General features: G+C 34.7%; 3 protein-coding genes, 1 long non-coding RNA gene and 1 pseudogene across 5 annotated transcripts; 3 read left to right on the forward strand and 2 right to left on the reverse strand.

The window, feature by feature from the left end:
- Positions 1 to 1,536: 1,536 nt before the first annotated feature.
- Positions 1,537 to 4,152, reverse strand: LOC114377223 (eukaryotic translation initiation factor 5). Of its 2 annotated transcripts, none has more exons than XM_028335663.1 (2): positions 4,010 to 4,152; positions 1,537 to 3,485 (listed from the first exon to the last, which is right to left on the reverse strand). In XM_028335663.1, exon 2 carries the CDS (start codon positions 3,119 to 3,121, stop codon positions 1,793 to 1,795), a length of 1,329 nt encoding a protein of 442 aa, XP_028191464.1. In that variant the 5' UTR covers positions 3,122 to 3,485; positions 4,010 to 4,152; the 3' UTR covers positions 1,537 to 1,792. The 2 variants fall into 2 exon arrangements, with proteins under 2 accessions (XP_028191464.1, XP_028191456.1); XM_028335655.1 differs by having other exon boundaries at positions 1,537 to 3,505; positions 4,010 to 4,148.
- Positions 4,153 to 4,893: 741 nt separating this feature from the next.
- Positions 4,894 to 7,968, reverse strand: LOC114377239. The gene is made up of 2 exons (XR_003659053.1): positions 6,828 to 7,968; positions 4,894 to 6,573 (listed from the first exon to the last, which is right to left on the reverse strand). It is a non-coding gene; the product is annotated as an uncharacterized LOC114377239 (long non-coding RNA).
- A 1,206-nt stretch (positions 7,969 to 9,174) lies between these two features.
- On the forward strand, positions 9,175 to 10,615 carry LOC114377244 (annotated as a pseudogene).
- A 1,236-nt stretch (positions 10,616 to 11,851) lies between these two features.
- Positions 11,852 to 13,381, forward strand: LOC114369261. The gene is made up of 4 exons (XM_028326457.1): positions 11,852 to 12,229; positions 12,652 to 12,894; positions 13,101 to 13,169; positions 13,289 to 13,381. The coding sequence occupies exons 1-4, from the start codon at positions 11,852 to 11,854 to the stop codon at positions 13,379 to 13,381; spliced, it is 783 nt and encodes a 260-aa protein (XP_028182258.1).
- Positions 13,382 to 22,172: 8,791 nt separating this feature from the next.
- LOC114377251 (serine/threonine receptor-like kinase NFP) lies at positions 22,173 to 26,283 on the forward strand. The gene is made up of 3 exons (XM_028335690.1): positions 22,173 to 22,855; positions 22,937 to 23,537; positions 25,127 to 26,283. The coding sequence occupies exons 1-3, from the start codon at positions 22,317 to 22,319 to the stop codon at positions 25,862 to 25,864; spliced, it is 1,878 nt and encodes a 625-aa protein (XP_028191491.1). The 5' UTR covers positions 22,173 to 22,316; the 3' UTR covers positions 25,865 to 26,283.
- The last annotated feature ends 379 nt before the right edge of the window (positions 26,284 to 26,662 follow it).

The raw sequence follows: 26,662 nt of genomic DNA on the forward strand, positions 1-26,662 counted from the left end.
AAATAGTAAAAGACCAACAATTTAATATTTTCGCTATAGTTAAATAAGACATTACAGAAATAGTAATATATATTTTCATATATTAAATTATGTAAATGAATTGTTAAATGATTTTCTCTTTATTTTTGAAAACCTAGATAACTAATTAAAATTGTTTCAATGTAAAATTTTACTTTTATAAATAAGTGTATTTTGAATCTGAGTAAAAATAGGGGTGACCCGTGCACCACAGGGGAATCCTACTAGTGTTACTAATAATACGTAGTTTCATCTAAAATGCTGCAAGATTGTATTATTGTATGTTTTGAAGTAAAGTAATTGTTTAAGGTAAAAGTTGTAAACCATACAAGAGGGTTCAAATGTGCAACATTCATCTAAATTATGAATTTGATTTGTTTTTTATTAAAAAAGTCCCCTATGTTATATACTCGTTAATTTTGTAAGCCTCTCGAAAAAGTTAAATCATAGAAAAACTTCAACCTTTTAAAAATTTTCTAAACAAACATATAATAAAGCATGTGTTCTCAAGATGACCTGTATTCAATTCGAAAACAAAAATTGAATCATTTACATAAATTTGAGCCTACATTATTCAAAATTTAATGAGACAAATCTAATTAACCTAATATTTCAATATATAAAACTAAAATTAAGATGTATTTTATACTGGTATTGTAGATTTTAAAATAAATAGTATTAATATAAATACCATATCATACAAAATATTCTTAAGTTAAAAAGCTTATTATTAATATAAAATTGTTAAAAAAAAGTATAAATTTTAAAAAAGATAAATAGTTTGAGTTCATCTTCAAAATATGCAATTAATTGTTAAAAACTAAACATTTAAAATAAATAATAGGTTAAAATATATTTTTCATCTTTAATAAAATTATCAAAGTTAAAATTTATAACATGCAAAATTTTTAATCTGTTTTTCATTATTGTGAAATTATAATGTGCTTTTTGGGTGATTCCAAACCTTTTCGAACCTACTTTTTGTTTTATCAAATTTATGTCAATTCCAGCCCTATCCAAGAAGGAATAAGGAAATGGACGAACTAAGAGCCAAAACTGAGACATACCTAAAATTGAAGACGAATTAGATCTAAGCCTATAGGCCTAAAATATATCATCCACGTCCAAGTTAAAGAAATTTGAGAAGGGGAAGTCAATTTTATACTAGCAGTATGTGAATCAAAATCATACGCAATTGGCCTAAAATAAGCCTTACCCAATTCATAATCATAACCACAGAAGCTATTGTCGGAAGCATCCTCTATCAATACCACCCACAATCAATCCAACAAAACTAGGAGGGGTAAAGAAAAAGATATTATAAAATTACATGCAATTTGCCTAAAATATGCAAAACCCAATTGATCATAATACAAGTTATTGTCGGAACCCTCCCCAGTCAAAACCTTCCCCAACAATCCAACAAAACTAAACGGGGCAAAGAATTATAAACTCTTATAGTAATTCCCGACGCAGCTAGAGGATGTTCATATCAACCACATGATTAAACAATCATGATTAGACACAACAGAAAAGCAGTACTACTATTATATTATCAAGACAACATATAACATAATCATCAACAACCAAAAACAAAATTACATTAGAACCGCACATCACAAAACGCACTGAGGCATACATACTGGTCCAGCAAGCATGCACCATTCGCACAGTATAGTAGTTCAACAACACATGGGGCCTACAATAACCTTTATTGGAAATAAAGAACATGACACAATCAAGTAAACATAAGTAACGGAGAATGTAGGAAAAATTATTCTTCCTCGGTTTCTGATTCTGCACTCTGAAGCCAATCAATGAAAGGTTGAGCATTCTTCAAAATCTTAGAGTTCTTGTTATCGCCCTTCAGTCCCTTTTGATACCACTGCACTATGTGCTCTTCCTCCAACACATCAGCATCATAGAGTGCCTTTAGAACCAGGGCAACCTCCTTCAAAGCATTGGAAGTAGACTTGCAAGAAAATTCTTCAATAGCATGAAGCAATAACAGCTGGGATCCCTCTTCGGCAACAGCAGCAGCAAAGTAGTTCTTCTTCTTATCAGCTTCTTTAGCAAAACCTTTCTCAGTTCCCTCGAATAGAGCTTCAACCAGAGCACTCATCTTTTCTTGAGCAGGTGCAGGATGTGCTGAAAGATGGGACAGCAATTCATTCGCTCCAATACCTTTCTTCAAATTAGCTTTCACTTCCCCAACCAGGGTCCCATAGTGCATTGAGTTACCATTCTGAGAACCGCCATTTCCGTTACTTGCTGCTTTTTTCTTCTTCTCTGGTTCATCTGTAGAAAGCATAACCATATCAGCTGTCACAGCACTTAACTGTTCTTGGATACGTTGACGAGCAGCATCAAGTGATGTATCTGTCAGCCATTGCACGTCATCATCACCATCATCTTCATCTGGAGCCTCCTCTTTCTCATCAATTTGACTGTGAGTAGGTGAAGTGCGGTCTTCATCAGAGCCACTTGCTTTCTTCTTTGAAGAGGTGGATTTAGCAGTGCCATCTTTTGAAGATGAAGAGCCTTTCTTCTTAACCTCTTTCTTCACTTTCTTCTGTTCCTCATCAGCCATTTCACCTTCCTTCAGTCTCTCCTTCTCAGCTCTCCTCATGGCCTTCTTGTCTTTGGATCCTTTCTTAACCTCTGGAGGGTTCTTAATGATGAAGGTAGTCAGCTTGTCTCTCATATCAACATCAGACACAAAACCACAAGCAGCGCATTTCAGCTGGATCATTTGGTTCTTAGTGATTATGATCTCAGTTTCAGGATTTCCACAACCATAACACTGAACATATTTCTTAATGAAGTTCTCAAGAAGGCCAGCAAGCTTAACAGTATCATGTGCTCCATTGACGTGAGAAGTGCCGGTCTTCTCATCAAATTTTGACTGGGCCCCAAGTTCACAACCAAAATACTTGGTCGTGTAAGACGCAGGCCTTGCCAATGCCTTGGCAATATCAACCATATTGACAACATTAGTTTTGATGCCGTTACCTCTGCCCTCAATTTTGGTAATCATCCTAGGCATCTTATACCTGTAGAAGGCATCATCACTGTTTGCAGCACCAATGTTCTGTAAAGCCATGTTGACTTACAAAGTTTCAGAGATATTCAGATGCAGCAAATGCCAGAATTCAAATTATACGCAGCCGCAATTTCAGCCTCTAAGGTAGCTTGTGCCCTTGAAGAATCTCCCTCAAGTATAATGGAAGGTGGCCAACCGCAACCAGAAAACTGAATGAATTTCTGATATGTCTCGCAATGCATACAGCTAACTCTCTGGGATGAGGGTCTGTAATTTTTTCTAGAAGAAGAAAAATACTCTCCAAGCAGCTCAGTTGCTCCCAAATGGATAGTAGCCTGATCAAACATGAAAGAAACTTTAAGGTGACACCTTCACCTTCAAATCGGCTACAGCAGAACTTGCACGGATACCAAGCCAACAACACCTACAATTCAAAACCAGAAACTAAAAAATAATTAAAATTACAACAGTGAACCTCAAAGCAGATCCTAAACACAATAAAAAAACCTAGTCATCAACAACCAAATCACGCACACACACAAACATATATATATGGTCAATGGAAAACCAAGCACTTAGGTTATTATCTCACACACACATATCAGGTCAATGGAAAACCATGCACATAAATTATTATCACACACACATATATCAGGTCAATGAAAAACGAAGCACATAAATTATTATCACACACACACAGACAGACATATCAGGTCAATGGAAAACCAAGCACATAAATTATTATTCCCAAGGTTTTCATATATCTGTGTCTATGGATGGTATGCTAAACCGGGACACAAGCGATAACATATCGTAAAATCACAAACAGAATAATTGAAAACCTAGAAAACACGTATCAAACAAAATTATTGTACACAGGCAGATGCAAACAGATCTTAACAAATAATCGAAAAAAGAGATAAAGTGAAGATGTGAAGTTGTATGTACCTGAGATCAGAGGAGCCAAAGCGTGCGGAGAGAGCAGAGAAGAAGATAGGGATTAGGGATAGAGTCTGTTTCAGATGTTGAGGCGGCTCTGCGCTGTGTCCTCTTTTCTGTTCGCTCCAATATTTATAATACTATAATAAAGCCTAAATTAAGATTGTTGCCCATCCAATTTAACGTTTTTTCATTTTTCGACCCCACTAAAATAAATTCTTAACATAGTTCCTACAAATTTCAAAATGTTTCATTTATAGTTTATGTCGTTAAAACTCATCAACTCACCCTTATTTTTTATTAACAAACCATGTTATTAAGATTCACATCAACAATGTCATTCAATATTTATCGTAGAAAAACTAAAAATGAAAAATCTAAGGATTAAATTTTTTTATCGGGATTAAAAATAAAAATAAAACTATAAGTACAAAAAATAATCTTTTATTTTTTACCTTAGAGTAAAAGAAAAAGTGTAAGATTGATAATATTTTAAGTTATATTACTCATAAGTTATAATTGATTATAACACAAAAAATCGTTTACATAAAAAATTATAAATGAATATTGAAACCTATTTTGATAATCAAACACTCAAAATCAATTATAAATTTCTAAACAACATTTTTTGTGAAAATCAATTTCTAATACTTGGTATTCAAACAAAACATATATATATATATATAAAAGTAGGAAGATAAATAATCAACTAAGCTCCAGAGAAAAGAATGAGACTCCTATTGCATCACCAAAAACAAAAGAGCTAATAAAGGCTAGAAAGGCTTCCTAAGTGAGAAACGCATTTGTTGAAGAGTCATGACGAGCCAAAGAGTCAACGCACAAATTTTCTTCTTTATAGACGTTATAGAAGGAGAGAAGTCATTGTATGTTCATGAAAGATCAAATAAGATTAATGATAATTGTCATCCGATGAAAGCCAACATTGTGTCGATCAATTAGGTTTAAATCAACAAGAGTCTAATTCACACTCTATCATTCTATAGTCTATGTTTCACGCCAACTCTATGTCTTTGCAAATAACATTAAGTACAACACTAACATTTGTAGTATATCAACAGTATCCTAAAAAGCCAACTAACCAAGAACCATGAGAATCATGAATTAATATGCCAAATCCTGAAGGTCCCAGGTTACCCAAGGAGCTCTTGTCAACATTAAGCTTCACTTTAGACGCAGGAAGAGGAGTCCAAGTAATGCCTATAGTTTGGCGTTGAGGAGTTCCCAACTTCAAAGTTGCAATAATCGAACTATGAAGGAGCCAAACCTGGTTGAGAATGAACTAGGGATGATGAATTGTCACTTAAAAATACCATCATTGCGAGTCTTCCACAGTTGGAAGATCAGCCTATAAAACAATCCTCCTTGGTTCACAATGCCAAAGAAAATTAACTATAAACAATGAGAGTTTTATTATATTTTCATAACCCAAAGCTAGAAGACGTCCTGAATCAATTTTTTTATTAAAAAAAAATAAAAATAACAATGACAAATACAGTCTGTTCCACTTTTTTTTTCAAATATAAAATACACTCTGCCCAAATAGCATTAATATTAAGGGAGTCAAATGATTCAATCGATAGTCTGAAAATACTGTTCATTTGCAATACTTGTTGAACCACACGCAATGTTTGTGTTATGTGTGGTCGAGGTTCAGAATCTCTAAAAGTCTCCTAACACTTATCTCCATCATCATCAGTGATCAGTGTGAGAATAAGAATCCATCTCTTAATCTAACACTACGTAAAGAATCAACAGAAATATGATAGAACCCATCAAACTTATGAATTGAAATTGTATAGCCTACGTAAAGAATCAACAGAAATATGATAGAACCCATCAAACTTATGAATTGAAATTGTATAGCCTAGATCAAATGTTTGAGCACCAATAGGATACCATTTACCTGTAGTTCACAATTAACAAGCTATATCCAAGGGAAGAAAGATAAGCCAATGGCTTTGAAAAGCTTGACAATGAGACAGATTGTGGTCCCCCATGAAGAACTACAATTAGTGGATAAGTGCATCACTTTTCTTAGTTTTTGAGGACAGAAATATAGCTCCATGTGGTTGACAAGCACCTGAAATTGAAGTCAAGATAACAATATAAAAAAAATCAATTCCTTAAGAAAAATCTGAGAATAACCATATATTGTGCAACCAAAGGACGAGAAAATAATATTATCCATGGTTAGTCACACGCATATTATATTATAAAGAAAAAAAATATATATGCATTCCAAATACTAACCACCAATAATTATATATAATTCATTCATTGGCAAAATAATCTATGAAATGATTTTAGTTTGAAAATCTCTGATGAATTTTCATAAGATGCATTTCACTATTGTGACGATACTTCTAGATATTCTTTCTTATTTTCTTTTAATCCTCATTCCTCATATATTCTAAATTACTTTTGTCCTTGAAATGAAGAAAAAGGGGAAAAAAGCAGTTCATGTAGTTCCAAAGGGGTTTCAACAATCCAATTCCCATCACCGACCATCAAGAATACTCGTAAAAGTCAAAACTTGTTCCCGTCCCAGTATCCTGCAAAACATCATTAAGAGTAGTAGTCAAGATTAGGTAAAATCATGGCTCTTTGAAATATTGTAATTATTCTGTCAGAGAAAAAGATCTTTAAGAATTGAAGACCAACAACATTCAGTAATTGTGAACAATATATACAACTAATATCAATTTATCATATGTTTATATTTTAGATATCCCCATATATTTTGCTTCATTTTATGGACAACTATTCGAACTACCAAACCATATTACAAGATTATTATAGAAATTACCAGTAGTAATTCTAAATACTGTGATTGAAATGCTCCAATCATAGCCTCAACCATGTAGCCAATAAAAAGGCAAACAACCAGCTCCAGAGGAAAGCCAGAGTAGGTAAGCCTCCAATCATGCTTTTTGACCTTATGTATGCTCCAACCATAATTAACCACAACTACTCATTTGTATAATGAACTCCTTCATATGCACATGAGAGTGCCAAAATCCATGCTTGCAAACCACGAGGAGCATCCCTTTCCACCATTACTTCCAGCCTACCAACAGCCTGCTTTGAAACTCCATAATTCAGCAAAATGTTTGCAAGAGCTCTGAAAGTAAAATCATCTGGTTGAATGTCATATTTTATCATTTCCTTGAAAGTCTCTGTAGCCTTCCCTTAGCCTCCTATCCATAGAATACAAGCCAAGAACATTATTATAACTCAATATATCAGTCAAGAATGTTAGAGTTTTGAAGTTTTAGTTCCTTTGTCCCACATCGCTTGGTTTGTAAAAATTTGTGTCTCGTTAGTGCTACATATAGAGACACCTTGTAAGCTTGCAAAAGTGTGTAAGTAATTAAAATTTCTCTTAATGTAGTCGTGAACGTAGGTACAACAATCCCCATGGTGACCTCATCAGGCTCCATTCCTTGACTCTGCATCCTCTGTAACCGCGCTAGTGCTTCCTCTTTGAGTCCACCTTTGCTATAAGCATTAATCAAGGTCCCATAAGTGGAATTCACAGGAGCAACCCCCTTTGCATTCATTTTGCTCCACAGACTCTCCACAGGGCCCCAAAAATCAGTAGCAGAAATTATCACTAAAAATTACCCCAAAACCTGTTCCACTTTTATCTTTCAAGAAGACATCAAAGTTTCCTTTTATGCAGAAATTCGGAGGAGGGATCCACTTTACCTCTTGAGAGGACTCATTGTGATCAGAATTTGTGTCAGCCTCCTGATAAAATAAAGAATCTGCTACTGCCGAAGTTTGCTGCAGAGATTGCCTTTTGTTCTCAAAAACCAGAATATTTTTTTTTGCCAAATAGCCCACAGATGACAAAAGATGTAGCTCAAAGCTTCTATTTCTTTGGATGTGAACTATGCGTTAACCCAATCAGAGAAATCACAGATGACATCATTTTTTTAGATACTTAAAATCAGTTTTCAAGTTGATGTTACTATTTTTCTCTCTCTCTTTAGTTTTACATATAGTGAAAGAAAGAGGAGAAGCATTACTAACACATTATATTTATTATTGTTACCTTCTTCCTTTCTTCCTGTATCTTTTAATATTTTGCCTCAAAATATTTGATGTTTCAAGAATTTTAAACCCTAATTAATACATTTTTTTTTAATTTATCCTTATTTAATACCTATTTTAGTGGCATAAATATTAAAGATCAAAATATTAAATAAGGTCATGTTAGTTCAAATATAATAATTTTTAATTTTATTAAATATTTTTTAATATATATGCAATATCCTTTAAACATCAAAAAATACAGGAATGAGATAGTAATTAAAAGAATTAAATTAGAATATATAATCATAAATTACCATGTATAATATCATAACTGATTTTTAAAATAATTAATTTAAAAAATTATATAATTTGTAAATAGTTGAGTTTCTTAAACATATCAAAAAGAACTAATTTCTCGTCATGCATATAAAAATATTTTATTATAAGAAATAAAATTCACTTTAGTGTTGTTTAAATCTCGGAATTAATTGCAGGACTTCTGAGTGTGAGATATCTTGTTTTCAAAAAAAAAAAAAGATAACAATAAAAGAAATGTATTTGAAAGATTTATTACATGTTACTGTTTCTTCCAAAATAACATTGAAAAAATAAACTAAAGTGATATTTATTAGAAATATTAATGAAAAAATAGTTAATATTATATTAAAAAATTAAATACGATGCTTATTTTGAAACAGAGCAATTATTAGTTTAAACAATTTTGTGAGTTTAGATAACAATAAATAGTTTATTTATAGACAAACATTATGTTTATTTTTAGCGGTTTACTATATAAACGCGGTATTATGTTTAAAATTTCATTATATCTGCCTGATACTTCTTGACAAGGGAAACAAAGTTACACGACAATCAGTTATAATTTTAGCAAAAAATATTCTGAATAGCCAAATGCTTACTATAGTTCAGCAAGATAAACCATAAAAAATAAAATTTAAAAAGTTTAATATACCCAAAGTCTACAGTTAAAGTATGCAATTGGCAATTCAATCTTACTTTTCCACGTAATGAAATAATTCTAAGTTGATAAAATAATTGAATCAACTGTAAGCTCTAAAATTTAAATGTCTTGTTGTGTGGACTGTGTTATAATGCGAGAAAACGGATAACAGCATTAGATAGGTAGAGAAGCAAGCAAACTACGCATGGCGCTATGTTCCTCACTCTCACTGGTCCCTCCCATCAAACTCACTTCCAAGCCCTTCTTAACTTCAACACCTCCCAATTGGCATGGCATCTTGACCAAGACTAACACCGTACCTCAACAAGATTCTTGCTGAATGCTGGTTTTAATGAGATTGAGCCTGACCTCAATGAAGATCCTAGAGATCAATATGCCACTATTGGCGTTGACGCTGTATCTTAATTAATTGCAATAATGCTCTTTCACTTGCTTCTCTCTTTTTCTGTCCTTTTGCTTGTGATGATGGGTTTCATTTCTTTTCCTTCATGTAAATTTCAGGATGATTTTGTGTATGGAATATATGATGACCACCACACTTACCACGAAGGAGAACAGAAAGGTGTTTGTTTATTATTATTATTCACTTTTGCTTACTTTCGAGTTTCTCTTCATTTTTTTTCACTCTTATTTTTTTTTATGAAAGTTGGAGGAAGTCATGTGCTTGTTGGTTTATAGCGATCATTTTAAATACTGTAGATGCATTTTTTTTAATTCTTATTTTGATTTTGGGGAATCATTACTAGGCGTTTGCTTATTTTAATTGTAAAGTTTGATGTTAATTTTGTCAAATTCACAAAGTACTTAATTTTCCAGTGACTGGTTAAAATTATGATGAAAATGAAAACGATCCTTCCTAAGTGTGACATGATTTCCTTCCAAACTTCACGATGAATATTCATTTCAGGAACATTTTGGGGCTCAATTGCAGAAGAGATGGCAGTAGCAGAACCCCCCACTGGATTCCAGGGTGTGCTTTCCATACACCATTCACCATTTATATAACCTTTCTCATTACAATGGTCATTTTTTTATTATCATTTATTTATTTCTTATGCAGGGATTATTTCATGGCTCTTCCCACCAGCCATTGCTCTTGGGGTGTACTTCAATGTTCCGGTAGTTCTAAAAGTTAATTGGAATTAATGAAGAAGAACTCAATCTTCAAATCACTTGGCTACTTTGTTTACATATAAACATTGCACTTACGTTCTTAGTTTACTTGTTGGAAGAAGTAGCCATAAATTCTAACAACTTTCTGGTTTTCAGGGGGAGTACTTATACATAGGAGCAGGCATATTTACAATCATATTTTGCATTATTGAGATGGATAAACCTGATAAACCCCACCACTTTGAACCTCACATATACAATATGGAAATGGGAGCTCGAGACAAGTTGATAAATGACTATAATACTACGAGCATATGGGAATTCAATGAAAAATATGGGGACCTATGGGATACTACTATTATTATCAAGAAGGATGACATTATGAAGAGATAATTGTATAAAGTTCATGACTTTTATATGACAACTCTTAAATATAGTGATTTGAATTTGTTCTTTTGTTTTCACTTTTTACTTTTCCCATTTTTCTGTTTATGTTGGATCAAGAGTTATATATTCCCTATTTCTACCTTCTTATTTGTCAATAAATAAGCATAACTTTGAGAGTGCTATTTTAGTCGCACATTGACTATTAACTACTCCCAGAAGAAGGTAACACCCTAGTCAAAAGTTTTATAGAGACTGAAGACTTCGAGTCTAGTAAGCTATGATGTCATTGCATCTTCTAGTGATGCCTTGACCATTCTTGAGGACATCTAGAAATTCGTCTTCTCATAATTTTTGAAGAAAATGGAAGCTTATCAGATATTTATGCTATAGTCTAGATTATTTGGCTTGTTTGACATATCTGTGCATGCTTCAACTGTCACAAACATAATATCACTCTCCAAGAACATTAGTTAGATTACAAATAAAAAAACTCCAATCTAGTCAACATGGTTAGGGAGGGACTATTGATTTTACTCTTATTTCATATTCCTAGCTATCTCTATTGGCTTGATGATATTGATTTGATGATGATCTAGACCTTGATGAAAGAGAGCAGAACTCTTGTTCGTAGAGTAATCAGAGCAAGAGTTTTGATTCATTATAAAGATGATATAGGATGTCATATTAATTAAAGCACCTAAAACACATATGGTACTATGCAAAAATAAAAAAAAGAGCTTAACCTAGACAATGAAAACAACTTCCAAAACCTTTGATATGCTGTTAGATAATGCAGTATACTTGGACTTCAACTTCTATTGATCATTTGGCTTGCTTTACAAATTCCAACTAATCCCATCATCACAACTACAATGTCAACCTCTCTTTGGTTACAAACCAACAACTTCTATTGATCATTTTTTCTGTCAATTGGGCTTCACTCGAGTACTAAGGATGGGTAGCATTGGGGTTGGTTTCATTATTTAATCCATCTAAACTTTAAACTTAAAAGGCTACGAGATTGGTATATATCTTAATAATCTTCTTGCAAGGGTTACAGTTCTGCCTGCAAAGATTGCCATATATAAAAAGATTCTGCTAATTGATTTTATAAATTTCCCATGTTCTGGCATACACGATTGATCATTAAATGCAGCGAGAGGCCAACTTTAATTCACCACAAGCCTTTTCCATCATATTAATAACCCATCAACATGTAAAAGTCCTTGTATTTTTTTTATATTGGCAAAATTAGAAATTTGGTTTCCTATTTGTTTTAGAATTGTTAATTTGATCCTATTTGTGCATTTCGAATGATTTGTACTTCAATTCAGGAGCGTCTTGAGCTGAAGTTGATGTCGCACGGGAGGAAGGTGGCGTTAATTGGGAGGCCAGTGCCTGAGATTGAAGGGCTGGTTGCTGCCACAGGATTAAGTTCATTGATCGGGTGTTCAGTTGTAACCGGCGATCCTCGACTTATGTCTGCATTTGTGGAGAGGTGGCACAAGAAGACCAGCACCTTCCACCTTCCAATAGGAGAGTTGACAATCACACTAGATGATGTGTCGTTACTCCTCCATCTCCCTATCACTGGTGCCTTCCACATCTTTGAGGCTCTTTCCGTGGACGAAGCGGTATTTTTGTTGATGGAGTTGCTTGAGGTGTCCGATGAGGAGGCTAGAGCCGAGACAGTATGAGCGTGTGGGGCATATGTACGCCTCTCATGGGTTCGAGAGATCTATGAGATGAAATGACAGACACGACGATTGATTGTAGCAGCTCGTACTTATTTTCTGCACCTGGTCGATTGCACTCTTTTTTCTAACAAGAGTGCAACAAATGTTCATGTGGTGCATCTAGAGGCTTTTCGTGACCTGGGTCAGAGTGGGGGCTATGCCTAGGGAGCTGCGACCCTGGTTCATATGTATGACCAGTTAGATGAAGCTTCTAGGACCACGACACGACAGATTGGGGGGTACCTTACTTTATTACAGGTAAATTTTGTGTTCGTAATATGTTACATTGGATTATGATGTAAACATATTTTTATGTTATGTTAACCTAATTTTTTTTGTAGTGCTAGATCTATGAGCATTTTTTGAGTGTGCATCAGTGCGTCACCGATGATGCATACGAGGAGACGTCCCCTCGTGTCTCCCGGTGGCTGACGACGAAGGCTCATATGAAGGGAATTCCAGGAGCGTCGTACCGGGCACATTGTGATGCTTTGATGGTCACAGACGTGTGTTGGTTGTCTTACAGTGACCATCTAGGGGTTAGGGGGTTTGAGCTGATTTCATCGTTCCAGGATCAGCTGAGATGGGGTCCTATGATGGTCACAGTTCGACCGGAGAGGGTGCTACGACAGTTTGGGTACATTCAGAGCATCCATCCGCCGCTGTTAGCGCTTCGTTGTCATATGATGATATAAATGATAGGTGGATGCATTTCTCGGACCATGTAGTAGCTGTGGGTGACCTTTGTGTAGTGTCTAGGCAAGTATCTGCAAATTACATGGAGTGGTTTTTCTAAATATCTCACCCATTCATGATACTGACCCAGGCAGGTGACCAGCCCATACATGCACCTGCCCCAGACCATGAGGACTACATGCAGGCGGACATCCCAGAGGTTCCAGTGGCATTTGACCCCCCTTGACATGCAGTGGTAAGATTATTTCCGCGTTTAATGTTTGATGAATTGTTATTTATTTTTAATTTTGTAATAAATGTTTTTTATGAGTGTCACAGGATGATTACGAAGGCTATGAGGCGATCGCAAAAAGTTTGGAGCGTGTGCTCAACCTTAGGATGGTCACTGCAGGGACAGATCGAGTTACATGATATCGTGCAAGATTGTCTGAGGATCGCCAGGGGGGTGCCAGTGCAGATGGAAGTGTTAGGGCTCAACAAAGACGGTGCACAAAGCATTGATGATGTTTTTTATGTTTGTAGTTGGCATCATTTTTTGTATTTGTTACACTTTTTTGTTTAATATAGTTTACTTTTTGTGCACTCTATATGACACACCGATTCCGATTCCGATTCCAATTAACTGACGTTCCGATTTCGATTCCGAAAATCATGACTTTCCTTCATAAGAATGAGATTAAAATTATAAATTTTTAAAAATAAGATAACTAAATGTTTATGTTTTACAGTAAGAAGATCAAAATTAAAAAAATAGGATTTGGAGCCTTCAAAAATGTTCAAGTATCCATGGTCGGGGATTTTTTCAAATTATGCGCGAATTGCCTAAGCCATTCGAAGGGCACTATTTATCATGTTTGGACGTCAAAGAAGCCAAAAAAAATAATATCGTCAGCCGGTTCCACCAAATAACACCTCAAAAAACAAGCACGAAATTAAAAAAATAGGATTTGGAGCCTTCAAACATGTTCAAGTACCCATGTTCGGGGTTTTTTTCAAATTATGCGCGAGTTGCCTAAGACATTCGAGGGGCACTATTTCTCATGTTTCGACGTCAAAGAAGCCAAAAAAAATAATATTGTCAGCCGGTTCCACCAAATAACACCTCAAAAAATAAGCACGAAATTAAAAAAAAAAGGATTTGGAGCCTTCAAACATGTTCAAGTACTCATGTTCGGGGGTTTTTTAAAATTATGCGCAAGTCGCCTAAGATATTTGAGGAGCACTATTTCTCATGTTTGGACGTCAAAGAAGTAAAAAATAATAATATCATCAGTCGGTTCCACCGAATAACACCTCAAAAAACAAGCACAGAATTAACAAAAAAATTAGGATTTGGACCCTTCAAACATGTTCAAGTACCCATGTTCAGGGGTTTTTAAAATTATGTGTGAGTTGCCTAAAATATTCGAGGGGCACTATTTCTCATGTTTGGACATCAAAGAAGCAAAAAAAATAATATCGTCAGCCGATTCCACCGAATAACACCTCAAAAAATAAGCACGAAATTAAAAAAAAAAATAAGATTTGGACCCTTCAAACATGTTCAAGTACCCATGTTCAGGTTTTTTTTTTAAATTATGGGCGAGTCGCCTAAGACATTCGAGGGATGCTATTTCTCATGTTTGGACGTCAAAGAAGCTAAAAAAAAATAATATCGTCAGTCGGTTCCACCGAATAACACCTCAAAAAACAAGCACGAAATTTTAAAAAAAAAAGATTTCCACCCTTCAAAGTATGTCTAAGGTCTGAAGGTGGAACAATTAAAATAATTATATTTGGACCATTCAAACAACACATTCAATTTTATTATGGAATTCAAACACGCTGTAAACAAACAGATAAAAGTTGTATGAAAAACAAAAAAAGAAACGTTGCATTCAGTCGTTTAGCAACGTGGCATCCACATCGTCTTCGAATTTCATACCATGTTTAGTAAAAACAGCTAAAATTTCTATTGGCCCATATTTTTTCCAGTAGTTAGACTGTACTAACACCTTCAGCACTTCATCGTTGGTTCTCAGCTCATTAATTTCATATTTTATAACTTTATCTGAATACTCAAAACGTCTTGGTTGCCGAAAAAATAATCGTCGTACCGCTTGTGATTTGTGAATTTCATGAGGGGAAATCCCTTTAGGTGCAACTTGCTTTATCAAATCTTTCAGTTCATCGAGGGTACATCTTGACGGAATTTTAAATTTCTTTGGATTTTTTCTTGTGAACGTGCATCCTACAAATTTGTTCTAGGGTGGCATGTTTCATCTCCCGTTGTAATACAAGAGCGCATCATGAGTAGGGGTCGTAGTGCGTTCAAGTAATTTTATTACTTCATTTGGTGTTCTTCCAACGGTGCATAATAACTCAATCAGACCAACACACGAAAATTGATCATTACACATTAACATTGTGTTGACATCGTCATCATTTATCAATTGCATACATTGAAAGTGAATTTGGTTACCTGTATGGGTGAATGGCTGGACGTAGTGAATTTCATCCAAAAATTGTTTGTCGATTAGTTGAAGGATATTGTGTATTCTGGTTTTTAGGCTTGCAAAATCACAGCTGTTTGGTACTTGAATGGGCACCAGAGTAGAAGTTTAAAAGTAAACCCCACTATCATTGTGAATAATCGATCCATTTGGAAAAATGAAACCCAACCTTGAGTTGACAATCGTCTGACTATTAGTTTCTCCTAAAAATGTCATACTTTGTGTATCAATTGGGATAGTATGTGAAAGCAAGATAATGTGTGATTTATTAGCGTTTGTCGTGTCTCATATATATACATGGTTCTCACTAACAGATTGCTTCACTTTTTTTTACAAAAGAACACGCGTGAACATGTTCCGTGTTTATGTTTCCTACTAAACCAATGTCGTGTCACGCTTAAACTTTAATACGCATGCATATCATTATGTGTTGTCAATTAGGACAACGATGTATCGTACATGTGTAATTGATTTTGGTTGCACCAACTAATTTTTTTCTTAACGCAACGAGTACTTAATAATTATCCTTTAATGACTTACAACAAATTATATCGCATAATGAATACAATTAGATAAGCAATGCATGTTCAATCTTCATTTAGGTCAACATAGTCTCTTTTGAATGACATCAAGCTTGTGTACTACTGCATTATACTAATATACGAAGTTGGCCACTGCTTTGCCTAAGAATAATAATTGGTTGACCACAACAACGCTAGAGGCGGTAAAGGACAACGGTCTTTCAAATAAACCTATTGTGTGTGAACAAACATTATTAACTCAAATGAACCAGGGAAGTGATTGCATAATTCTTAGACTAAATATCCTCAATGTACCTAAACAAAATGATTTCCAAACACGTGATCGACACATATCATGTAGTGCATAGAAGAATCGGGTGGTGGTTGACTTCTAAGAGGAAAAAATGTCATGCTTTGTTGTCGGGACAACGACACAAGGATTACGTTATTCCGTGATGCAATGACATGTCCCATCTCCGTTATATTCATCCACTTGTCCACACTAACCTGAATCAAGAAAACATGCACATCTAATCTATTTAAAGTTTGTTCTTAAAAGAAAACCTAAAAACATACCTTGGAAAACCCATCAACAAGTAGGGACAGCCTTAATTGTTCAAATCTCTCTATGTCATCGAAGAGGTTGGTGTAGTCATGCGACCATCTGCCAAGTTCTTTAATCAATTTGTTGTGCACCAACGGCCAAGAATCTTCCCCCATACCTAATAAAGCGGCAATGGACCGATATCCACAGTTACCGTTCGCTTTCACATCCACAACGCTGTGAATGAAACCCTGCATAAATGGCACAAATTGATCCAACATCGGGATGATCCTTGTTAGCTTTGGCGGTTCAGAAGATGATGCACTACGTTTCACTAAAGAGTTGCTGCTTTGAATAGAATGAAAAGCATCAACATACCCGGATCACGCTTTGTAGATCTTTGACTTCTTTTCATCGATTTCTTCGGTGCACCTTTAGTGTTGACCTTTGATGGAGGAGGGCACATACAGTTATGATCAGGGTATGCAATATCTCGAAGTTTACTCTTGAGAGTTAGTTTTCCACGCACATCAAGTTCCTCAAATTTTTTAGATATGGTCTAAATCTCTTCCTTGATGCTGACTTTGGCCTCACATAACCCTTGGTCTGAAAAGCAAAGTCTCCTCCTGAACATATGGATTGAATCCACTGGGATGCTGCCAGCATATACTTAGAAAGCTCATATGCACAAGGAAGACCGAGCGTGCTTCTCATCACACAACCACAAGAAGAGGGATCGTTTATAAGATAACGTAGACGCTCAACCTCGACAACAATCTCATTTAAAGTGTTCCTTGAAACCATTCCAACAAGCCTCTTGTATAAGGTTTTTTTAAAATACATGTCCAACCACATGCGTACTTGTTTCAAAGGATGCTTTAATTTCAACGTGTTACAGCGTGATCATGTTGTTCATGGCATACCAAAACTACACAGGTCTCCAAGGCTATTTTATAATACTCTTTTTAGAGCCCAATGAGCTGATTCAACCCTACATTTAAAATACACAACAAACATAAAAATATACAACAATTAAATATCATTTATTAATAATCCTTACTAGAAAAAAAATAAGATTTTAATACCTATTTGTTGTTGTGTTGCCTAGGTGCATGACCTTATTCGTCCAGGCTGTAATAAATTTTTCCTTGCAGGGGATAATCCATGTGTCGTTAACATAATCAACAAACATTGGCCAAGGTGAACAAGCAATTTGAAACTTATGAAGGAACTCAGCGAATTGTTGTTCGGACGGACAATCAACCAAAGTACTCCAGTTATCCATCACATAGTCTCAGACATTTTTTTGACCGATTAAAGATTTGCATTTCACCTTGACATTCTTATCGATGTGAAACCTACACAAAAAGTTTGTATACTCCGGGAACACAGTTTTCACTGCATTCATCAGTACTAGGTCTCTGTCAGTGACAATAACAATAGGGAGACCATCATTTCTTAAAAATAGACCTTGAAACCGTTTCAAAGCCTATACAATATTATTAACACGCTCACCCTCCAGATATGCAAACCCAACAGAGAATGTCATCGCCATTGGTGTCACCCCAACAAAGTCAAGTAGTGAGAGTCTGTACCTGTTTTTTTGTAGGTATTATCTATAAAAAAAACACCATATGACATGCATTGCATAACTTTACTGCATCTGGGTGACACCAAAACAGATCACGCACCACAACTTTATCCTTCAATCTATGCCAATGAATGTATTGATCACGTTCGAGAAGCTTCATCAGATGTTGCATTTCAGTATCAACTCCTCTTATTGAAGAACGATATGCACTTCTTGCATTGTAAATTTGCTTGATCGTGATGCAACTGTTGGCATTGTGCTCCTTCAACGTTAGCAAGATGTTTTTTGGTTTCATCATCGACTTTTTCATATCAGCAATAATTTTCTTTTCATCCTTAGTCAATCGCCCAACGTATGGATGTCCAACTAAGGACTTGGCCAATTCATGATTGTGAATCCCACATATCAACTTCACCATTCAACCTTCCCCTCCATGCACTGGTTTCCCACGAAGCCTGAAGGGACAATCACATTTCCTGCTCCCAATGTCTCTTCTAACGAATTCTTTATTCCTACACTTGTACAAACCACTCCTTTCACACCCAATTAACACAAATGAATTTCTTCCTCTGCTACCAGTATCTGTGTCAGACCTCATAATCACTGCAACAAATCCGTTTTCATGGGCAACTGTTCGAGTCCACTGCAAAACATCATCTCGAGTACCAAAGACCTACAACGCAACTCTGACATGTTAATTTTTATACGAAACATACGTTCAACCAAATGATTCAAACTAATGAACATGATTACCTGATAGGTATTAAAAGCATTCAAACAATCAACATGTGGTTCATTCACACTACATTCTTCTTCATTATCATAATCCATATGAACTTTTTGTGACATTGTATAGTCATACGTCCATTGATCTCCGTCCATCTTAACAACATATTATTAAATTATGCATCATACACAAGTAATACAAAAGTTAAAACTAAATTAAAACTAAATTATTTACTTAAACTAAAGTTAACACTATAACTAACAACTAATAAAACATTTTACTACTACAACAAAATACAATTATTTTACCTAAATCATTTAATATTATACCTAAATTATTATACCTAATTAAACCAATTATCCACAATTTCAAAAATATGAAATACAAATATTATAAATTATAATATTCATATATATTACTTTTTTCACAAATTTAAAAACATAATTCCAAATAAATTTAAAAAAATACAGTTTCCGGAAGAACTTCTTCCGGAAGAAGCAGTATCAACTTCTGGAAGAAGTTCTTCTGAGAACTTCTTCCGGAATAAGCAATATCAACTTTCGGGAGAACTTCTTCCGGAATAAGAAGTATCAACTTTCGGAAGAATTTCTTCCGGAAGCAGATTTTACTGAATAACCTTCCTCAACATTTTACTGGTTCTATAACAGATGAACACAAAAAAAACCATAAAATGCGTACCTCCGACGGAATAAGAAGAGCAACTACGAAAGAAACCACCAATCTTTAACCTTCACTGAACAGCTACTTCGAACAAACTTGCAAAAATCACCAAAACTTGCAAAAACCACCCAACACAGGACGAAAGTGAAAGTGAAACAAAGGAAGCGTAAAACCGGAAGCAGGCGCAGTGAAAGTGAAAGTGAAACAACTAAAACAAAGGTCATTAAATATGCATTAAATATTTTTTTAATTCGAATTATTATTATAAAATTTAATGCATATTTAATTCACATTGTTATAAAATAAATAATATTTATTTAATATATATTAAATTTTGTAATACAAATAAAATGTTGTGATGATAAATATTTTATATTTTTTAAAAAAATATACGGATTACATAATTTGTATGATTTAAATTAAATTCAATTGTCACAAAATTTATATGCGTATTAAATATGCATTAGAAATGTTAGTGATAATTATGTATAGTAATAATTTATGTATACTAATATTATTTATTTTATAATATAATTGATTCATTAACTTAATTGGTTAGAGCGTTGTGATAATAACCCCAAAATCATGGATTCAAGTCTTGGCCATTAATTTTTTCAAACATACCTTCCGAAAGAAGGTTCTTTCGAATCACAAGGATAATTTTATCTATTTACCTAATTACTGGATGCACCAACAATATTACTGGGTGCACCTAACATGTCTCCACTCATAATGATCTCTAGTTAAATAAGTCTACCCATGATTGAGTTCTCATATGAAAAGTGGGAAAAAAAATGGATTGAAATAAAGGTACGACCAAGTCACACAACACATTGGAATTCTGAGTGCTATTACATCAACCATGAAATTCCAACTATAGCAGAGGTTTCAAAATCTCTAAGTTTCAGCTTTGAAGACTTTGGGATGAAGATTGGTGTAAAAAATGATATTAAGTTTGGCATCATGTAAATTCTTGATACATTATTAATTCATTAATTATTAATCACATGAAATAATAATGATAAAATAAACTCGCCTTACAAAATAATTTTACTCATATAATTATTAATCATTATATATGATAAAATTATAGACTTTTAAAATATTTATTTTAAAAATAACAGTTATTTTTTATTTATTAATAGTATTTTTTTTACTAATAATACATAATTATTAAATTTAATAATGATTATTCCCGGTCCATCTTATGCGGAGTACAGACTCCTCGACTTCTTGTTCTACCTATTCAACATGACTGCGCTCTTTCCAAGAATGTTCATATTCCAAAACGATAAGAATGAATTGAATTGTTACTGTGGTGTGATGGCCACCTTGATATTTATTTAATGATGACTTCTGTACGCCATCAGGACCAAGTAACATTTTGCTTACATCTTTCATCCGATTCTGGGAGTAGTAATTTGTTTTTTTAATTATCTTTTAGTGGACATTTTTTGAGTTAAATAAAATTATTATGAGGACTTGAGATTGAATGGCTTAGTAAAGGTCTCCTGCATCTTGCACGATAAGGCGAATAACAACAGCCGTAACAATAAATTGAACAAGGAACAACTACGTACACATGCATATTCCTTGACTTACGATATTTGTTGGGGAGCTTTAATAGTGTGTGGTTATATGATACTCTTACAGATTCATGTATAAATCGTATATAACAAAAGCTAGGTGGGTATTTGTCCGGTTGATGTAAGTTGCTTTGGTACTTCTGGCATGGTACCCTTCTATTTTAGATATCATGTTTTTTACTGATGAAATAAACAAAACACATGCATATCACAAACGGTTCTATTATGACATCAAATTTATTTGAATAATTATGCGTAAACACTTTCTTAATATTAATGATTTTTCTTTTTCATTACATTAAATTTTGTACTATATGTACATTTTTCTCTCTTTTACTATATCAATAATTTCTCTTTATTTTTATTATTATATTACATTGTTTATCAAATTTATACCTTTTCTTTCTTTCTTTAGTTGTGTACTAACGAATAAGAGTATTCCGGTGAAATTGCTTAATTTATTATGAAATTACTTATATAACAATCTTAATATTTGAGTAAATTTTTATATAAAGCATCTAAATTTATATAAAATAATAAAACTCACATAATTAAGATAAATAATTTTGTAAATACTCAAAAGACATAGATTTCCAATTTATTTTCATCTTTTGTCAACGAAATTGAAAATGTATTAGATCTATATATTAGCCATCTTTGGCGTATTCAAGGTGTATGTTTGGACTTTGGACCATGTTCGGCCAACACTCACGCATACGCTATAACTCACATATCGAATTTGTTTAATAATGTTAAAATTACAAATTATTGCTTCTGATTTGACGTGCATAAAATGCAACAAGAGACATAACAAACATATTAGTTACGAATAAAGGACAACAAGCGTTTAAATTTTTTAATTTTATCTAAACAAATAACCAGTTATTTTCACTGTAAGTCGTAAGATTTTTTTTTTTAGAGAAATTTGTAAATATCTATTTATGTCTAATTAAGCATAAAAAACCACAATACGTACGTGTGCGAAAACGATATTATCAAGAACCGTATAACACAAGGCAGTTGTAGAAAATTGGATTGAAAAAGCTGGAATCCATTTAAAGGGGCCCCACATCCCTCTGAGAACATTCAAGCATCTTGACTAGCAGCAGCACAGTGAGTGCATTGACCTGAAACCAAAGAAGATGAGTTCAAATTCGACCGCAACAATATAAACAGCCGAAACGAAACAAACAACAGCAGCAGAATGACAACAAGTTCCCTCAAAACAATGCATCAGTTCTTCTCTGCTGTCTTCCTCTTCCTCCTCCTTCCACTTTGCAGCAACGCTCAAACAGCACGACAAGCGAACAACACGGGCTTCACGTGCAACTTCACACGCACGTGCACGTCCTACGCCTTCTACCGGGCCACCGCCCCCAACTTCACCGACCTGGCCTCCATCGGCGACCTCTTCTCGGTGAGCCGCCTCATGATATCAACCCCATCCAACATCTCCTCTTCTTCCCTCAACACCCCTTTACTCCCAAATACACCCCTCTTCGTCCCCTTAACCTGCTCCTGCAACCCCGTCAACGCCTCCTTCGGCTCCCTCTCCTACGCCAACATCTCCTACACCATCAACCCCGGCGACACCTTCTTCTTAGTCTCCACCATCAAGTTCCAGAACCTCACCACTTTCCCCTCCGTTGAAGTCGTCAACCCCACCCTCCTCGCCACCAACCTCTCCATCGGCCAGGACACCATCTTCCCCATCTTCTGCAAATGCCCCCCCAACAGCCAAGGGTAAGTTCGGAAAAACTTTTATTTTTAAGGATAAATAATCAAATTCTTCTTCTTCTTGTATCTGATACCGGATTATGACAGAACAAATTACATGATCTCCTACGTCGTCCAACCCGAGGATAACATGTCGTCAATAGCTTCAACTTTCGGTGCTGAAGAACAGTCCATCATTGACGCCAACGGCGGTGAGACAACTCTACATGACTATGACACCATTTTCGTGCCCGTGGCGCGGCTGCCGGCTCTGTCGCAGCCCGCGGTGGTTCCTCCCGCGCCGCCGCCAGTAATTGGGAGCAATAATGATGATAGGACAGGGACTGTTAGAGGGTTGGGGGTTGGATTGGGGATTGTGGGGTTGTTGTTGATTTTGGTGAGTGGGGTTTGGGTGTACAGAGAGGTTGTTGTGATGAAGGGAGTGGTGAGAGATGATGAGGAGAAGAATGTGTATTTGGGAGGGAAAGCGGAGGGTAAGAATTTGGATGTCAAGTTGATGGCTAATGTGTCTGATTGTTTGGATAAGTATAGGGTTTTTGGGATTGATGAGCTGGTGGAGGCCACTGATGGGTTTGATCAGAGTTGCTTGATTCAGGGGTCGGTGTACAAAGGCGAAATTGATGGGCATGTCTTTGCCATCAAGAAGATGAAGTGGAATGCCTATGAGGAACTCAAGATCTTGCAGAAGGTAATTTATTACACCACCACCTATCTCTCTTTTCACAACATTGATTGTTTGTTCGGTTTGTTTAATTGTGAAGTCATTACTAAATTTACTATAATTAGATGATAGATAAAAAATTCCCAACAAAAAGTAATTGCTCTTACTTTGTTAATAGTTATCTATTTGAGCTTAATTTTCATACAGAAGGTGACAATACCAATCATTCTTTTTAGTTTTTACTTATCTTGTATAACAACAATGAGTAAAAGTAAATAGGATATACACTGGTTTTGACAAAATGGTTCGCAAAATATTTTATATGGGGAATTTGTTTGTTCTTACTATACCTACTTTCAAAGTAATTGCGGTTAAAGTTAATAAATTTACCATACATAATTATTTAGATAACACCATAAAAATCTTTGGATATATATATATATATATATATATTCTGGTTACAACAGAATCAAATATCAAATATGGAAGAACATAACAATCCATCATAAGGTATGAGTGAGGAACAGATGAGGAGAAAGCTTTACATAGAATAACATATGCTAGGAGTTAATTAATTAATTAATATCTTATCGTTGATGAGTAATCAGATGATATTAAGTGAAGTGACTTGTCTGATGAGTGGTCAACCAACCGCTAATCAAACTAAGGGAATAAACCTCTAGATGCCAGGATCCTGGATATACACAATTATTCTAATACTCCTACTTGGGGCAAAATAGTCGGAACTATAGCATGAGAATTAATTATTCTGTTGTTACTCTGCAAACAAAACCTTCAGTTGTTATGCAGGGAGAAAAAGGAAAACAGAAGTTTACATGTATTTTGGTGATTTCAAAAACTTTGACACACTGGATTTATTTTGGTAATTATCCATTGTTCATTTTTTTCATACTTGTATTTTAGAAACACATAAAGTGGAATACAACAAGAGTGGTTGATGGCATCGTTGCTAATGGTTATCTAATGAAAGATGTTTCTAACTTTGTCTCATTTTTCAGATCAGGGTTAATTAATTAATAATAAATAGACTATGATGTAACTTTAAAGAAGCACGTTAGGTGCACTTAAAAGCACAGCGAAAGACAAAAGACACCTGCTCTTTTGTCCGTTTCCAATTGATAAAAAAATTGTTAAGATGTGATGTTCCATTTGGCATTTGGATCTGGTCAAAATAATCATACTGGTAGTTATATTCAACTAGCATTTTAGGGTTCAATTTAGGTAGTTACATTTCTAATGAAAAAATCTTTCAAACAAAAAATATAATAGGCTACTCTCTAATAATTTTGAGTAATGATACACAAATACCTCATTATTTTAAACATTCCACCAACACCTTTCATTTTTTTCTATGTCTCTCTTCCTATCACATCATAAATTCTATCATGATTCATTCTTATATTTTTTTTATTCTCTTTCGAGGTATTGCATAGAGATTTGGGGTGTTCATTATACTTTTTTCAATAGTTTTGCATAGAGATTTGGGGTGTTCATTATACTTTTTTCAATAGTTTTATCACTTGATTGATTATATATATCCACCATGATTCGTGCTTAAGTAGTTGATTAACAATATGTCATTTTCTGTGTTGAAGGTAAACCATGGGAATCTAGTGAAGTTGGAGGGATTTTGCATAGACCCAGAAGAAGCAAATTGCTATCTAGTCTATGAATATGTAGAGAATGGATCTCTATACTCATGGCTGCATGAGGGCAAAAAAGAAAAGTTGAGCTGGAAAATAAGGCTAAGAATAGCCATTGACATTGCCAATGGTCTCCAATACATCCACGAGCACACAAGGCCACGGGTTGTGCACAAAGACATCAAGAGCAGCAACATTCTCTTGGACTCCAACATGAGAGCCAAAATTGCCAATTTTGGGCTTGCAAAGTCTGGAATGAATGCCATTACCATGCACATTGTGGGAACACAGGGCTATATTGCCCCTGAATATCTTGCTGATGGTGTGGTCTCTACAAAGATGGATGTGTTCGCATTTGGGGTTGTGTTGCTTGAATTAATTTCTGGGAAGGAAGTCATTAACGAGGAGGGAAATCTCTTGTGGGCAAGTGCCATCAAAACCTTTGAAGTGGACAATGAGCAAGAGAAGACAAGGAGGCTGAAGGAATGGTTGGACAAGGATATTTTAAGGGAGACATTCTCAATGGAAAGTTTGATGGGTGCTCTCACCGTTGCAATTGCTTGCTTGCATAGAGACCCGTCTAAGAGGCCCAGCATAATGGATATCGTCTATGCACTGAGTAAAAGTGAAGATATGGGCTTTGATATTTCCGATGATGGGATTGGTTCCCCACGGGTGATAGCTAGGTGAGATGGGTTGAGGTACTGACCTATCTGGTTTTGTTTTTGGTCAGAGAACCATTTCGACATTTTTGTCTAAAGAAATCCATTTTTTTTTTTGTAATCTCTGGTTGGGGTGGCCTTGATCCTTTTTGTATGCGATTAGGTTTTCTTGTTGCTATGGATATGCCGACCACGAAAAAGGGTATAGAAGACCACCCCCAATAAGTAGTACTTCGTGAAGTAGGGCTTTTCTGAGCCCAAAAATAATGAGTGTAATAATCTTAGGCTGTATATGTAACTAGTCTCTACCTATGCTAGCACACAGTTATGTTGGTTTGTACACATGTTGTAAAACGATTTGTTTATATAGTAACTAGCATAATACTTGTGCATTTGCACTGATTATGCTGGATTTTATACATATTTTAATAGATGTCTTGAAACAAATCCCCTCTTATAATAAATGGTTAAGCAAGAAAAAATTTGAGTCATTGGCTAATATGCTAGTTTGTTGAAATTAATAACCTGTTGCTCTCATTGCCTATTTCTCTCTTCAAGTCTCTCTATTGTACCACTGATTCATCAAGTGATGTTAAATTGAGTCTTAGCATATATATATATATATATATCACACTGTAAATAGCTTATACTATCTTAAGTAATGGAGAGATCATCTGTTTTTTGAAAAAATGAAGACCATAGCAGATTTGCCTTTTGTATACTGCAGTATTTTTGTACGGGGTAATTTAACCCTCTCTTTTGTGCAATGCATGACCTATATACAAGTGAATAAGAATTTTTTGGATTTGAAGAAAAAAAATAACTT

Source organism: Glycine soja, chromosome 2, assembly GCF_004193775.1.
Source record: "Glycine soja cultivar W05 chromosome 2, ASM419377v2, whole genome shotgun sequence".
Taxonomy (NCBI): domain Eukaryota; kingdom Viridiplantae; phylum Streptophyta; class Magnoliopsida; order Fabales; family Fabaceae; genus Glycine; species Glycine soja.